The 17430-nt window shown below is 38.5% G+C and overlaps 1 protein-coding gene across 2 annotated transcripts in view; it reads left to right on the top strand.

Moving 5' to 3' along the window:
* Positions 1-4581: 4581 nt before the first annotated feature.
* The window catches only part of SERINC5 (serine incorporator 5), a 113000-nt gene continuing 100151 nt past the window's right edge, over positions 4582-17430 (top strand). The window contains exon 1 of one of the 2 annotated variants that reach the window (XM_031965963.1): positions 4582-4752. In XM_031965963.1, the coding sequence (XP_031821823.1) occupies positions 4726-4752 (27 nt within the window). In that variant the 5' untranslated portion in view covers positions 4582-4725. The remainder of the gene's footprint in view (positions 4753-17430) is intronic. The other variant, XM_031965967.1, reaches the window with a different exon arrangement.

A 17430-nucleotide genomic window follows, 5' to 3' on the forward strand; every position in this document is an offset into this window, starting at 1 on the left:
GATATGAAGATTAAGACATCATCTTGTCATTGGTTTTCTGAAAACAAAGAACAACATTTTATTACATGGATTTTTCTTCCTCTTTTTTAGGGATGGGGATAAATAAAAATAGATGAGAAGGAATGGGATGACTAGATTAGGCGCATTATCAATAGGATAGCACAAATTTTTTTTGAATTTTTAATAACTTTTTATTGACAGAACCCATGCCAGGGTAATTTTTTACAACATTATCCCTTGCACTCACTTCTGTTCCGATTTTTCCCCTCCCTCCCTCCACCCCCTCCCCCAGATGGGAAGCAGTTCTATACATGTTAAATAGGTTACAGTAGATCTTTGATACAATATATGTGTGCAGAACCGAACAGTTCTCTTGTTGCTCAGGGAGAGTTGGATTTAGAAGGTACAAATAACCCGGGAAGAACAAAAATGCAAGCAGTTTACATTCATTTCCCAGTGTTCTTTCTTTGGGTGTAGCTGTTTCTGTCCATCCTTTATCAATTGAAACTAAGTTAGAGCTTCTCTTTGTCGAAGAATTCCACTTCCATCAGAATACATCCTCATACAATATCGTTGTTGAAGTATATAATGATCTCCTGGTTCTGCTCATTTCACTCAGCATCAGTTCATGTAAGTCTCTCCAATCCTCTCTGTATTCATCCTGCTGGTCGTTTCTTACAGAACAATAATATTCCATAACATTCATATACCACAATTTACTCAACCATTCTCCAATTGATGGGCATCCATTCATTTTCCAGCTTCTAGCCACTACAAAGAGGGCTGCCACAGACATTTTGGCACATACAGGTCCCTTTCCCTTCTTTAGTATCTCTTTGGGGTATAAGCGCAGTAGAAACACTGCTGGATCAAAGGGTATGCACAGTTTAATAACTTTTTGAGCATAGTTCCAAATTGCTCTCCAGAATGGCTGGATGTGTTCACAATTCCACCAACAATGTATCAGTGTCCCTGTTTTCCCACATCCCCTCCAACATTCCGTGTTATCTTTCCCTGTCATTCTAGCCAAACTGACAGGTGTGTAGTGGTATCTCAGAGTTGTCTTAATTTGCATTTCTCTGATCAATAGTGATTTGGAACACTCTTTCATATGAGTGGTAATAGTTTCAATTTCATCATCTGAAAATTGTCTGTTCATATCCTTTGACCATTTATCAATTGGAGAATGGCTTGATTTCTTATAAATTAGAGTCAATTCTCTATATATTTTGGAAACGAGGCCTTTATCAGAACCTTTGACTGTAAAAATATTTTCCCAGTTTATTGTTTCCCTTCTAATCTTGCTTGCATTAGTTTTGTTTATACAAAAACTTTTCAATTTGATATAATCAAAATTTTCTATTTTGTAGTCAATGATCTCTAGTTCTTCTTTGATCATAAATTCCTTCCTCTTCCACAGGTCTGAGAGGTAAACTGGATAGCACAAATTTTTAAAAAGAAAAAGAAAAGGTCCAGGAGGCATCTTTAAAAAATGCACCAAAAACCCAGCCCAAAACCCAGGCAGACAGGACAGCTTTGAAAACTACAGGCTGAATTTACTTATTTTAAAAAGAAAATCAATCTAAACCTGTTTCACAGATCTACAATTTTCACATAAAATCTTTTTTTTCCTGTCCTAGCTAGATGAAAAATATTTGCTTTATGTTTTTTAATTTGGAATAAAAATGAATTTTAAAAAAAGTACTTGGCATTGAGTTATAGAAAAATCATACAAGAAGCTTTTTTTAGGCAGGGATTCTTTATAAGGATTATCAGTCAAAGCCAACTATATTGATTAGTACGCAAGACCCTAGCAAGGATTTGTGCTTGAGTAAAATATCTGGATCTTTTCCCAGATCCCCTAAAAAATGAAGGGGCCAGTAAGGGGCCAACAAACCCTGCCTTATACAAGGAAGAATGACTCCTACAGAGCTCTGCCTTTACCTCTTTTTTGATTTTGTTTTATTGTTTCTTGATATCTCATTGATTTAGTTTCTACTCCCCATTTCTAAATTTTTAAGGAATTATTTTCTTCAGAGAGCTTTTGTACCTTTCTTCCATCTGACTTTGCATAGTTCTGCCTCCCTTAAATCCAATTCACTTACAAGTCAAGATACCATAATCCTTTTGCCATTGATCCTCTTCAAGGATGAACAACAGCACCAATTGACCAATTCTATTTTTTAAAGGGTTCTTCTCTTTAGTGTTTTTTTTTTTTTTTGTGTGTGCCTCTTTTACATTTGGACTATTTTATTTTGTAAAGTGTTATTTTCTTCAGAATTTTTTTGTACCTCCTTTACCATGCTATTGACTGTTTTTTTTTTCATGATTTTCTTGCTTCATTCTCATTTCCTTCCCCAATTTTTATTCTACCTCTCTTATTTGATTTAAATCTTTTTTGAGCTCTTTTATGACCTGAAATCAATTGACAACTTTCTTTGAGGCTTTGGATTTAGCTTTTTTGACTTTTCTTTTGAGTTTTTATGTCTTTTCACTGTAGTAATTTCTAAGATCAGATTCTTTGTTGTTGTTGCTTGCTTGTTCATTTCCCCAACCTACCTCTTGACATTATGTTAAAGTTGGACTCTACTCTTCAGAAGGAGAGTATCCTTCACTACCCGAAGTTTCAGGGTTTGTGTGTGTGTGTGTGTGTGTGTGTGTGTGTGTGTGTGTGTGAGAGAGAGAGAGAGAGAGAGAGAGAGAGAGAGAGAGAGAGAGAGAGAGAAAGAGAGAGAGCGCAATTATTTTCAGAGTGGTCTGGGGGGGGGCATCTATAAATTTCAGTTTTTCCAAAATGGTAGAGATGAGATTGTAATCTCCAATTTGTTGTGTCTAAGAAACACTGTATCTTAGTTTATACTTTGGCTCAAAGTTGACTTGTCTTGGAAAAGCTGTATTTTTTAGATTGCTTTAGTTGATATTTTATCTTTAAGTTGTCTTGTTATAGGAATATTGTATCTTACTTTAAATTATTTTAGTTTATACTTTTATGGCCAGGATGCTGGCTATATTGACTTAGTTTGTGGCTGGGATTCTGGCTCTGAAAGGAAGATGCTTAACCCTTAACTCCCACTAATCTCTAAATCAAAATTAGTATATTAGTGGTATCCTAAAAGCTAATAAATCCAATCCATTAGCATATCAGCGATGAAATTAGTGAGTCTAAGCCATAAAATTAGCACCTTAAAATGAATGAACAATAATAGTGAAATACCTAACCTACACACCCCAATTCTACCTCTGTAAAAGTTTGTTGCCCACTTCTTAGCTAAACGTCCTTTTGGAACTTAGCCAGTCGCCAATAAATGAAATCTTTACTTATTGATTTGGAAATGATCTAAATCTACAAAATCATTTGAGACACCTCAGAGACCATCTTCCCCATGGGGATTCCCCATGGGGGATCCTCAATATTTTAAAGGTTCAGAGCATCTGTACCCCGGCAAAAGAATCTAAGGTATGATCTCTGATCTCCTGGTCTGTCCTCTAAGTCTGTGCAGGACCACAGGCACCCTTTCCACCTTGGATTGTGACTAGGTTCCCTACTGCTAACATTAGTTCTCGTTTTGGAACTAGGACTGTGACCTGCAATCTCTTATGGGCAATACAAGAGTCCTGAATTCCCAAGGTTCCTGTAATCTTCTGACCAGCTGCCTGACCCCCTTTACTATCTGTGGACTGAGGAGCCCCCAAAACTGTTGGTATGCTGACTTATCAGGTATGGCCTGGCATAGCCTTATGACCTTTAAGTTGTCTTGGGCTGGAAAATTGTTTTACTCCGTCCTTTTAAAAGTCATTTTGCCGGATAATTTTAAAGTTGTGTGGAGTGGAATTTGGGAGAGCTCAGGGGGGACTCTACCTAACTTACTTCACTGTCTTTGCCGTTTCCTAGCTAATGCCCATCATCTAGTTAATGGAACCCTCTGAAATAACTCCAAATTATATCTTAACGTTTTACGGAGCGCTCTTAAGTGGACAAAGCGCATGGCTCACAGGTCTGCAGGATATGTGGTGCAAGTATAATTATCCCCATTTTACAGAAGTGGAAATTGAACCAGAGAGAGAAAATGAGTTGCCCATGCTGCACAATGTAAGGCAAGATTTTAAAGCAGGTTCCCTGTTCTACGCTCTAGCCCCTCCAAAGAGCTGCCTTTTCTCTGGGATTTTGTTATTTCTAGATGATTTTTTCCCTTAGAGATCTGAGTAAAGAAAAGACCTAGGGAGAAAAGCCGCATTTCCTTTAATCCGTGCAATCAGCCACTGTTTGTTTCATCCCGGCCCCCTACCCCGTTCTCTATGTAAGCACCGGAGGAATGGGGAGCTCAAAGACCGCTCTTCTACAGGGATGTGTGGGGGAAAGGAGGCAAATTTGGGGAGCAACTACTTCTTCCCACCGGGAAGTAATTTGCCAGCCCAGGCTGTCCTGACGACAGCGGAAGTCAAGGGCAAAGCTAGAACCTATCACTCCCCGGCTCCAGAGAGGCAAGGGTGGGAGGGGGCGCATCGCGGCTCATTGTCTGTCCGGGGAGGGGGGGGGGGCGGAGCCGGGGGGCTGATAGAGGGGGCGGGGCTGACGGGCGTTTGTTTTTCCTGGGCTGCCCCGCGAGCTCGGAGCTGCTGTGATCGCTGGGAGTGGGAGGCGCGTGAGGTTTGGTGTGCACAGTGTTCCGGCCGCGGGAGCCCGGGAGCCGTCCGGGCTAGCGCTGCTCCTCCGCGGCCGCCGCGATGTCAGCCCCCTGCTGCGCAGGCCAGGTGAGCTGGGCCGGCTGGGACCGGGGGTGGCTGTCACCGAAGCCCCGCCGGAGCTCCGTGCTGGGAGAAGCGTCTCCCGATTCGTTTGCCCTGGGGGTTAGTGCGTGCGGGGCGACACCCTCCAGCCTCCCCGTCCTGTCCCGTCCCCTGGGAGCGGGGTGAGAGCTGCGGTGCAGTCCCTTCTCTCTGGGCCGGGGCTGCGCGCACGCGGGCCGTCGGAGGAACGGCCCGGCCTGGAGGTGCGCGCGTCCCTTGGTTCGGGTCCCACGGCCGGGCGGGGGGCAGATTGGAAGGGCTGAAACGCTCTTTGGAGAAGACCTTATTCGGGGCGGGTCTCCTGCCCTGCTTTTATGAGTATTTCGCTTTGGTATCTCTCCTGCTGACCTCATTGCAGCCTAGTTTCTGAGTGAATCATGGAATCCCAGACTGCGTGGGAGGGGCCACCCGGGGCGGGCTAGTGTATCCCCCACCTGTGAGGGAATCCCCGCCGCTGCCTCTCCGACAGGTGGTCTCCCGGCTGTAACTGGAAAGCTTTCGAGGACGGGAAAGCCCGGACAAGTTGCACTTTCCAGTCCTTTTTGGCCAAAAAACTGCTCGAGTTCACCCAGTGACCGTCCTCCGAAGAAGGAACTTGTGAGAGTACCCTTTGGGTATTTAGACTTTAAATATGCTATAAAGACTGGAGCTCTGGAGTGCGCAAGCTGATTTTTAAATTTATTTTCCTTAGTAGGACTTGCCTTAACTTGTTAATGTGAGCCCTTCCCCTTCGGTTCCTTTGGGATTGGTGCATTTCCAGCTCATTAGTTTTTTATTCCCGGGACACAGTGGATTGATTCGGGACTTGTTCTTTTCATTTTATTTCATGCCCAGCGGGCCTTTGGTCTTAAAGGATTTATCCTACCTTTTCTTTTTTTTTTTTCTGAAATTGTGTCCGCCTATCTTAATTCAATAACCTTAACCTTAACTCCTTAACCAGGAATTATCTTGGTTAGCGAATCCTGATTGATTTGGGGAGGCTACTTGGTGTATCCACATATAGTGTGTGTGTGTGGGAGGGGAGAGGTGACGTTAGCAAGACCTAGGTTCAAATTCTGTCAGACACTTAAAACTGCCTATTTTCAGCTTCCTCCTCTATTAAAGGGAAGAGATTGGGTGCAAGACCTCTGAGATCCCCAAATCCTTATCTGGACTTTGAGAGATACCCCTTCTAGAGTGAAGACTTCCCTCTTCTCCCTTTCCTCAACATCTACCAAAGCATAGGTGCTTAATAAATGCTTATGGCCAATGCAAGTTGTTAAAAATAACCCATTTGGGGAATATAGTTGTATAGTTTATTGTTAATAGGTGTAGTTCATATCCACAAATGAATTTGACGTTGGAATAATAATTGATTTGTTCACACTGGCCATATTTTAGATGATCTGCTAACTTCAAGAAGGTTCTGAAGTCATCACCTGTATCTTAGTTTTAACACCGTACTTAATATTCATTCAGCCAGGTCTTTTTACACATGAGAATTTTAAATCGAGGTTAAATAACTGCCCTGGGTCAGAACCAGGTTGACTAATGTATTTTGAGACCAAAGTAATGTTGTAAAACTTTACTTCTGGAGAGTTAAAGATTCCCAAGCTTGTAAAAGCAAACAAAAAATTTTTGATGGGAGGCATTGATGGTTTATTGGTACCAAAGAGTAGTAGCTAAGTTAATCGGTATTTTGGGTGAATTGTATTTTCATGTTTCTAAAACTCCCCCTTTTGATACCTTGGAAGGAACCAATTACTAAGATGTTCATCAGTCTGTGAACTTGTGTTTTGTCCCAGTGTATTTTCATGGCTGTGAGTGAATCACCACTGTGTCTTTTTTGGGTCTCAGCAGTAATGGGGGTGTATGTGGTGTATGTGTATAAAAATGTTTGTAAGGAGCAATGGGACTCATAGCAGTTACAGTGAACAGCATCGTACTGAAAACAGTATGATACTGTAAACAGTAGAAAGGAAACCTCATTTGAGAGTTCCCCAACACTAGCTTTACTGTACCAACCAGTCTTTTTTTTTTTTTTTTCCCATGAAGGCAAAGGAAGCTTGTGTTCTTAATAATGATATTAAAAGGCCACTTTATATAGTGATTTTCACTTTTCCCAACAGCAACTCTCTTCATGTTATCTCCATTTTATAGATGAGAAACTGGAGTTCAGAGAAATTAAATATCTTGTCCATAGGCATAAGGCAGAGTGGTATAGAGTGGCTGGCCTGGAATTTGGAAGACAAATTTTCATGAATTCAAATTTGGCCTCACACACTAGTTTTGTGGCCCTGGGCAAGTCACTTTACCTGTTTATCTCAGTTTCCTCATCTGTAAAATGACTTGGAGAAAGAAATTGCAAACTGCTGCAATGTATTTGCCAAGAAACTCCTAAATGTTGTCATGAATAGCAGCAACTATAACACAGTCACATAAATGTGGGGAGGAGAGTAAGCATCTTTCTCAGAGTTTGATACATAGTAATCAAGCAGGCAAGCAGCATTTATTAAGCATTTACTCTATGCCTTAATAAATGCCCAAATGACATAAGTGGCAGAGCCAGAACTTCAGCCTATGCTTTCCGAGTACCAGTCTTGTGTTGTTTCTATCACACTGGGACCAAGGTAGCAAATAATTCCTTTAAATTATCTGGAATTTGTCAGACATATGAGGTCCCCTTTTATTGCTTTGATCATATAATTATTTTGATTTTTTGTGTACACACATCCAGAATTGGAAGCTGTTCCCTCCCCCCCCCCCCTTTTTTTTGCTTGGTTTTTCTGCTGCCTTACAATAATCATGTTTTTCTCTCTGTTAGGCTAAAGTTTTGTGTCAAATGCACATCAAACCCCTATTTGGCTTAAAAATACATTTCTAGATCTAAAATTAAGCACACATTTTTCCCAGTATGAATTAATCAGATCACTGGAGAATTTGTAATTATGTGAATAATGTAACAATTTTGATGCCATTTGTCTTTTAATATATATCAAGTGCAAGTTTGAGATTTTAAAAATTGAACTTGGCACTTATTCAAAAGACATTTTTTTGAATAGCTACTTAATACATGGGTGCCCAGTACTTTGAAGGATCTAAAAGATATATTTCCTATTTCTCTCTTCTGTCTCTCCATTGAGATTTGTTCCTTTTTCCCCATCCCTCACCACCTGAAATTAAAAAAAAAGAATTTATTAGTAGAAAATTGGACTGCTAGGTGGAATTATATATATAACCATTAGTACTGGGTCTGGATTCAGGAAGATATTTTCCTGAATTCAAATGTGGCCTCAGGCAGTTACTACCTATGTGACCCTCAACAAGTCACTTAACCCTGTTTGCCTCAGTTTCTTCATCTGTCAAATGAGCTAGATAATGAAATGTCAAACCACTCCGGTATCTTTGCCAAAAAGCCCCAAATGGGCTCACTAAAAGACAGACGTGATTGAAATGACTCAATAAACAAATAGAAAACCAGAGGGAACCCTACCATATTCCATCTGTACCCCTTCTCATCTCTGCTGGATTTATTTCCTTTAATGATCTTTCCCCAGGCTGTTTGCCACTGTATTCCTGGAAGGAACACCAGCCTAAAGGAAAAGGGTGGAGAGAAAGGCCGTACATTCCACCTGGGAGCCCCAACTGTGTCTCTTCTCATTGAAATACTTTATCCTTTCTAGGTTTTATGGGAACTCTCATTGTTCGGTGTTTTTTCTGAGGATAAAGGAGGTGTAAGGTTATTGTCCCTTTGAGCATTCTCTTTGGCTGGAGAGATAGTAGTGTGGGTGTCAGTGGGAGGTATATGAATATTGCTTATAACCAGATGATCACTATTCTAGCACATCTTAGTTCTTATTCAACTAAGCTATTAGGGAGCTGCCCCAAGAATCCAGCTTAGTATTCAGAGCAATTTAAAAATATATACATATTTTTGTTGCATTTTGTAGATTTTGAATTATTCTAATGATTAGACTTTATTTTAAAGACCTTGCCACTTTTTTTTTTTTTTTTTTTTTTAAGTGCAGGTTTGTAGATTTGATCTGTTTTGTACAAGGTTCTCTTTGTTTTCCTTAGGCTTAGTAAGGTGGTGTGTGTGTGTGTGTGTGTTTGTGTGTGTGTGTGTGTGTGTGTTTTTAAAATTTCATTTTAAATCAAAGGCAACCAACTCCCAAGAGCTGATATCTGGCCAAGAGAATCAGACCTAAGCAAGGTCCCTCCCTCCTCCCCAGTGTTACAAAGAGGAGAAAACCACTTCTGATGTTTAGAGAAGATATATTCAATCCTTTCTTTAAGAGAGACAATAATAGCCCACATAGAGTTTATTAGGTCTAAAAGGGTAGATTAACTCTTTAGTTTTGCTCTCAATCACTTGGTATTTTAGTTAGTAACCTCAGGGTATTTGAAATTGAGTGAAGGAAGGCAGATATACTCTTGAAAAGACATTTTTTTTTTTTTTACCTTCCAAGTGACATTATCTTAACTCTTTTTATTCTTCATTAAACAATTTCATTTGCCATGGCAGCATTGGCAGCCATATTGCTCATTAACTATGTTCCTCCCCAGGAAATAACTAGGAAATATTTCCAGATTTTATATATATATCTATATGTATGTATTTTTGCTGAGGCAATTGGGGTTAAGTGACTTGCCCAGGGTCACACAGCTAGGACGTATTAAGTATCTGAGGTCACATTTGAACTCTGGTCCTCCTGACTTCAGGGCTGGTACTCTATCCACTATACCAACTAGCTGTCCCTCCAGATAATATTTAAGCAAATAAAAACCACTTTGTGAAATCCTTTGGGGATCAATTTTATTCTTTCTTTGCATCCTCAAGCACTTAGTAGGGTGCCTTAGCATGATCGCAGATTTAGAGTTCCTCTCTTTTTTTGCAGGTAAGGAAACTGAGTCCCAAAGATAGAAAGTGTCACAGAACCAGTATGTGTCAGAAACAGTACTTCAAAGACCAACTCTATATACTTCTGCCAAGCTGCTTCTCCATTCTCCCCAGTAGTAGGCACTTGAAACACAATTTGTTGGATTGGAAGGAAAAGGTCATTTTGTAATGGAGTCCTTGGGGAAGGAAGGTTTCATAAAATTGTATTCAGTTTTAATTCAATAAACATTTATGAAGTGCCAGGCATAGTGCTAAGCCTGGAGATAAAAATAAATCTTTGCCCTTTAAGGAACTTACAGTCTAAAGGGGGAAGACAATAAACAAAAGGAAACTGAAAAGAAGGGTAAAAGGCCTGGGATGATGTTCTGTACAATCAACCAAGCAAAACTGCTAGAGGAAAATGGAGAGTAATTTTATACTTGGAAAAAGATCATCTTAATCTAGTCTCTTGATTTTTTCATATAGGAAAACTGAGGCTTAAATAGAGTGGGCTAACTCGAGGTTAAGCAGGTGGTGGCTGAACCAGAACTAGAATCCATGTCCATCAATTTTTTTCATCTATATTGAATTAGTTGCCTCATCTGAGTCTTCAAGGAAATAGCTGTAGGATTGACTTGACCAAGAGGTGGGGTGATTGTGGGTTAGTATTGTTATTTATCTATTTATTTTTTGATGTTTCTCCAAATACATGCAAAAATAGTTTTCAACATTCACCTTTGCAAAACCTTGCGTTTCAACTTTTCTCCTTCTTTCCTCCCTCTTTTTCTCCCCAAGACATTAAACAGTCCAATATAGGTTAAACATGTGGAGTTCTTCTAAATATATTTCCATGTTTATCATGCTGTGCAAGAAAAATCAGATCAAAAAGGAAAAAAAAGAGAGAGACAAGCAAACAAACAATAACAAAAAAGTGAACATACTGTAGCATTGTTATTTGGAGCAGGACTTAATAAAACTTTTTTTTCCACTACTGACAATAAATCCTAAAGAAATTTATTTAAAACAATTCTTTGATATACATATAATTTTACCATTAAACAAAAACATTTGCTTACCAATAAGAGGGATGCGTTTGTGTTTACATAAAGAATTAAATCTTGCTAGAATATTAGATATTGCAGGACATAGAATATTCAGAAACCTTTTATTGTTGCCAAATGTGGGGTAACAATGTGAAGGTCACTCAATATTTGGCAACAATAACACTTTTTTGTTATTGTTTGTTTGCTTTAATTTTTAAATAGTTTTTTATTTACAAAACATATGCATGGGTAATTTTTCAACATTGACCCTTGCAAAATATTCTGTTCCAACTTTCCCCCTCTTTCCCTCTATCCCCTCCCCTAGATGGCAGGTAGTCCAATATATGGCATTTTAATTCTTTTGTTTACTTTCTGTATCTCTCCCTCTCCAGTCCAACCTTCATTTTGAAAGGGGGTGCAGTGTCTAGGAGAATACAGCAGTATTCTTGATCCTCCCCCCCCCCCCCCCCCAGACCTTAGGAGTGTTATTAACAATGATCCTAAAATCTCTTGGCTTTAGATAATAGTCCTAGAAGCTTTGATGACTGACAAATAACAGTCTGTTTGTCCATGATAATAGGGTTTTTGAGAAAAATGGCGAGGTGCATACAAGACCATTCTTCAGTTCTTTATGACCTTTGGGCCATAAAATGAGCATGTCATTGACATGAAGAACCAGATATCCTATCTTTTCCTATAAATTTTTCTTGCTCCTGGTTCTTTGCTAAATCCTTTTGGAACTTGGCCTGCTTCAATTGCTTTTACAATTTTAATAAACTTTGCCCCTTGACTTGGAGATGGGTTCAAGCCTGCAAATTCTTTTGAGATACCTCGAAACATCGGTCTGTGACCCCAACCTCTTGAGGGAGGGTCTCCTTTTGAACCTCAACAACTTAACTGCCACGTAATTTTTCTGGGAACTGGGACTATGTCACTTCTGGTTCAAAACCTAGAGTAGCTCATTCATTGTAGACTATAGAAAGAATATAAAATCTTAGAGTGGCTTTTAAGATTACCTTTCCTTCCACCTACTTTCCTAACTTGAAATAAACAAGATATAATATTTCTTTAAACTTTCTTTTCATTCCAGCTCAATTGGACCAGATGGGGTCACAGAACACTGCCCTCAGAGCTTACAATGTAATAAGGGAGACAGCAAACGTACAGGAAAGCTATAGATAGAATAAATAAGAATTAACAGGGAAAGCAATAGAATTAAGAAAGATTGAGAAAGACTTCCTGTAGGAGATGAGTAGAGATGAGGCTTCACCAGAATTAAGAACCTCCAGAAGTCTCTGAATTTTACCTGTAAGATTGGGAAGATGGGAGGGGGCTAGGTTAAGAATGGTTTTGGGTGCTAGAGGATTTCATATTTGATTCTGCAAGAGAAATGAGAAGCCTCTGAAGTTTGTTATTATTAGCAGAAGCTGTTTCTTCCTCACTCCCCACATCTGTGGCAGAACTGGGCCTTCATCTCTGCCTGGAAGAAAACCATTCCCTGTCTTTAGGGCCCAGCTCTGGTATCTGTTCCCTCCGGAGACTTTAGGATTGTTAATTTGGAGTTGGTGGGCAATTAAGAAACCCAACTAGTTCAGCCTTTTTTTAAAGAAGAGAAATTTAGTCTCTGTAAGATTTAAGTGGCTTGCCCAAGGACAAACAGCTAATGAGGGCTTCACCTCTGCTTTTGACTTTCCCTGGTGTTCTTTCCCTAGTACTGATGCTGTTTCCCTTCCTTTATATTTGTATTATTCTGAAATTTAATCTTTGTTCTCACGTTTTCTTTGTTTTTGAAGCTCTTTTTCTGAAGTCCAGACCTCTCCTTTTTTTCCCCTTACTATTTTCTTCTGAACATTTCCTCCTCTCTTTTCCCCCCCCTCCCTCTTTTTTTAGATTATAAACTCTTGGATTATTTCCATTTTTATACTCCAGCACCAGGACCTAGAGTCAGGAGAACTCATTGTAATGCCAGAGAAACTGAGGCAAGATAGAGATTAGAGCGTTTTTAATATTTATTTGGGTTTCTGAGAGGGTTTACTGGGACCAAAAAAATCCATTTTTGATCCCAGGGCTGAATAAAACTTTCATTCTCAAAGAATTCAGCAGTGAATGTGAGTTCTCAATGATATATATGGCTCTAGGCTCAGGTAGATAGACAAAGGCAGGGGAGATGGAGTCCAAACTCTGGTGAGCTGGAATCTCCAGGCAGCGACTGTCAATTTAGTTCTGACAAGTTGGTGGGGGGGAGTGTAGGACCATAAATTCCTACAAATTGGGAGGATTAAAAAGGTGTCCAACTAGAGCCAGGAAGTCTGAAATTTAGAGATAGAAGATGCCAATTAGGTATCTGAGATAGAACATCTGGAGTCTTATCTTTTGGAATGCCAGATCTCCACAGCCCTAATTATCTCAGTTCTAATGAGCAGAAAAGGGGCGTTGCAGCCATGGGGATTAAAGCAAAACAATTCAAGGAACTGAGGCAGGACAATTTAGGGTAATCGAGACAGGACAATTTAGGGAACTGTGGCACAACATCATCTGTTCTCAGACACTTATTAGCAGTGTGACCTGGGCAGGTCAAGGAACTTAATCTTTTTTGCCTTAGATTCCTCATTGTCAAATGAGTTGAAGAAAGTCAATATCCCTGCCAAGGAAACTCTAAATTGGATCACAAAAAGTCAAGACAGAACTGAACAACATCCTCAGTACTTCTAAGGGTACCCTCTACCAATGGGTCCTTATAGCATGTTTGTTGAACTTAAGATGCTAGAGCAATAGTAGTTTTTTGTTCAATACATTCACTTTGTGTACAGAGATTTATTCTTTCTGTGGCAGATTGTGGAAACTAGTGGTAAGCCTTTTATTGCTTGCATGATTTTTATATGTTTACATTGAGATGCTTTAAATTTCTTTTCCTTGCCTTAAATTCTAAGAAGGGGAAAGTACATGGTACTGGTTGACTTGTCATTTTGTATAAAGTTTATTTACTTAAGCTGTTTTTCTGAACTGACCTTAGTTGTCCTGCATGAAACTGGCAAATAAACTGAGACTGAAAAAATTATCTAGCGGAGTCCTTTGCTTCTGGAGGGAAGAATTTTGGGAGTGGCAGACCTGTAGAAATAGTAACTTTTGAATCATTTTAAATTTTGCTTCAATTTTTACTTTGTTCTGAACAAATATATGTTGACAAACAGTACTCACATATAGAGAACAGAAAAAGGATTGGATGTCTTTGCAAATCTATTATGTAAAGATTTCATTAAAAAATATTAGTTTCAAACTTACTCTGAATCTGTGTCTCCTTCTGAACCCTTATGAGCATTTTTAAACCTGTTTTTATCTCTCTCTCTTCCCCTCTTTCCCCTCTCAAATGACTTGCCCAAGATTACATAGTAAGAGTCCAGATGTGAATTTAGGTCTTCTTTAATACAGGCCTGATACTTTATTCATCATTCGACCCATTTTAAACAAATGCTGAAATAAGCTCCTTTCTTTTTGGTACCACAATTTCTAATCTTTTTTTCCCCCCAAACTCCTCCCTCCATTAAAAGTGAATAATAAATAAATATAGTCAACTAAAACAAATTCAGATATTTGCTATGTCCAAAATTTTTTTTATCTTAGGTATAGATTTAAGGGAGAACTATCAATCAGATGGTAGAGTAAAGTTATTTCTCAGGTGGCATAGTTGATTGTATTGGTTAGAATTCTGTTCTATCAACCAATGTTTTTCTTTACAGTGTTGGGGTTTTCGTACAAGTTCTTCTCCTGGTTCTGTTTATTTCACATTGAATCAGTTCATATAAAGCTTCTTAAGGTTCTTTGAATACATTTACAGCCCAGTAATATTCCATTATCTATATATGCCCTTAATTTAGTCAGCCATTCCTAACTTAGTTTTTGTGCATATGTGAAAAAGGTGCCTTTCTGCATTGGTAAATAAACACTTTCCTTTCCTGATAATTCCCTGAACTAGTGAGATCACAGACCTTTATCCCCATGAATTCTGACTCATTTTTGGTAATGGTCTTTTTTGCTAAAGGGTAAAATTCGGGACTGCTCCTTTATTATTATTTATTATTAATAATAATGATACATACTTCATAAATTCCTTTTATAGTTTTTTAGTTTGAGATATGAACCCAGAAAAAGTAAAAGGAGCTATCCTTAGACGCTTAATTATTCTTCAGCTCTTTCAGGCCTTCTAATCGAAAGCCCTGGTTTTACAAAAGAGAAAAACTAGGGTGGGGGAAAAGGGATGTATCTTGTCCAACATCACACAGTTGTTAAGTGGCAGGACTGAACCCAGATACTCCAAACCCAGTAGAGTCTTTTCTGCTGCATCAAGTTGCCTCCAAGATGCCCTGATCCATATTCCAAATAAGAAACCTCAATTGAAAACATTTACTTAGGTGTCAGACCAGTTACTAGCCCCATCTATCTCAGGTAATTTGGCCTCTAGAAGAAAATCCCCTAATAAGATAGGATGTCTAAAGAGTCTAGTCTGATGCTTATCTCGGTTTAGTAAAGCCCTATTGAATTGCCCTATTGAATAAGTCAGGGTCTCTTGAATTTGCTGCTGCTTGCATGCCTTAGTCAAATGAATACAGAACTGAGATTTGTTGTTGAGTAATATTTATGAAGTTATATCCTGTGCCTAGTCATCTTAATGATCCTATTTTAAAGACCATTTTTATTGGCGGGGATATCCCTATGACCTTTTGTTATTAGCATGTGGCTTATTCCTCTCTTCAGTTCTGCCCCTATCTTATAAAATAATACGGCGTACAGTAGATGGGGTGGAGCTTCACAATAGTGGTTTGATTACATAAAACATCTGTTTGAATTTTACAGGAAACAGGATTTTACATTTGGCTTTTCCTTAGTAGTGTGCCTCATGAGACGAAAATTGAGCTCGCATTGAAGGAAAACAGCTGTTGTGGAAAAACTTAGTTACACTGAACTTCTTATTGTAGAATAAAATTTACATGAAAAAAGAAAAGCTTTACTGTACAGTGTGATTAGATTCAGTCCTATCTCATCCCTCCCTCCCCCTCAATCAGGAATGCCTAGTCAAAACAAATTTTTTTTTAATGGTCATGTATATACAGAGATAATTAGGAGAGATTTAGCATAGCAGACTTCTGTTTGTGTCTTTAAACATTTTTTTTAAACATCATTGTAATTTTCTCCATGGTCTCTTTCTCTCCCCCTCAGAGAGCCATCCTGTATAACAGAATTTTTTTAAGACAAAAAAAAAAAAAAAGAAGAAAAATTAGCACTAGCAATCAATACATTGAAAAAGTGTTCATGCAGTTGCATAGTGTAGACCTTTTGACTCTGGGGTGGTCTCTCATCTTTTTTTTGAGTTTTGCTTGATATTTATAATTTTGCAACCCTCTCTTGATTTTTGAGTGTGTGATGGATTTACATTGTTGTAATTGTGTGTGTGTACATATATATATATTCCCCCCCCTCCCCTGGTTTTGCTTACTTCATTCTTTATCAGTTCCTTTGTATCTTTCCATGTTTTCATGTATCCATCACATTCATAGTTTCCCATAGCACAAATATTATTTGTGTACACTAGGGCATGTACATAGTGCAGTGGATGGTGTCCCAGATATAGAATCAGGAAGACTCATATCTCTGAGTTCAAATCTGGCATCAGACACCTGCCAGGTGATGCTGGGCAAATTCAAGGGCAACATCAGTTTGCCTCTGCGTTCTCTTCTGCAAAATGAGCTGGAGAAGGAAAAAATTATCTTTGCCAAGAAAAATCCAAATGGGTCATGAAAAGTCAACAATGATGAAATGAGTCTACTACCTTCACAGACCACAGTTTGTTTAGTTATTCTCCAATTGATGGGCATTGACTTACATAGCTTTTATAAACAAATCAGCTCTACTTTAAATTATAACCTACAGGGTTTTTGTTGAATTTACATGGTCTGGTCTGTTGCTTTTGTAGAATGTCTTCTCACAGATGGAAGAAATCTGCTGTAGGTATGAGTTTGGATTGGTGATCTGATTGTCCACATTGCCTTCATTCTTGGCTAGAGTTTGACTCTCATTAGGAGCATCAAGTGATATGCTGGTAGCCAATGGGAAGGTGGTATTTTGTCTGTTATATCTTGGTATTCATTGAATCATTCTAACAACTGTGCTTTCTAATAAAACTGGCAACAAGTAATAATAAAAATGCCAACAAGCATTTTATTAAGCAACCCCTGGGCTCTCTGCTTTGGGACATAAAGAAACAATTTTTGCTTTCAAGGAACTTACACTTTATTAGGAGAGTTATGTGCATAAGATATGACCAAAAGGTAACGGAAGGCGTAGTATGTGACTAGAAATAGTGGTATGTGAGCAGCTCTTTACCTTCTTTCACTACCAAATATTGAGTGTTTTTCATGATTTCTATACATTTCAATGACCTTTTAATAAAAAAAAAAATCATTAACTTAAAAATAGCAAAAACTTGACATCAGTATTAAGATGGGATCTTTTATTTTCCACAGTGGGGATTGATTTTTTTAAAAAATCATTCTTCATTCTGAATTTATTATTCTTTTTAAGCTATTCTTTATAACACAAGGAAAAAGAAGGAGTTAGTGGGGGGAAGATTGGAAGCAGTTTTAGTAAAATTAACCAATTGAGTCTATTAGTCATGTCATGTTCTGTACAAAGAAGGATATATTTTGTATAAAGTAGATAATTGTAAATATGAAATGTTTTTTTTTT

The sequence above is a fragment of the Sarcophilus harrisii genome, chromosome 1 (genome assembly GCF_902635505.1).
Source record: "Sarcophilus harrisii chromosome 1, mSarHar1.11, whole genome shotgun sequence".
NCBI lineage: Eukaryota > Metazoa > Chordata > Mammalia > Dasyuromorphia > Dasyuridae > Sarcophilus > Sarcophilus harrisii.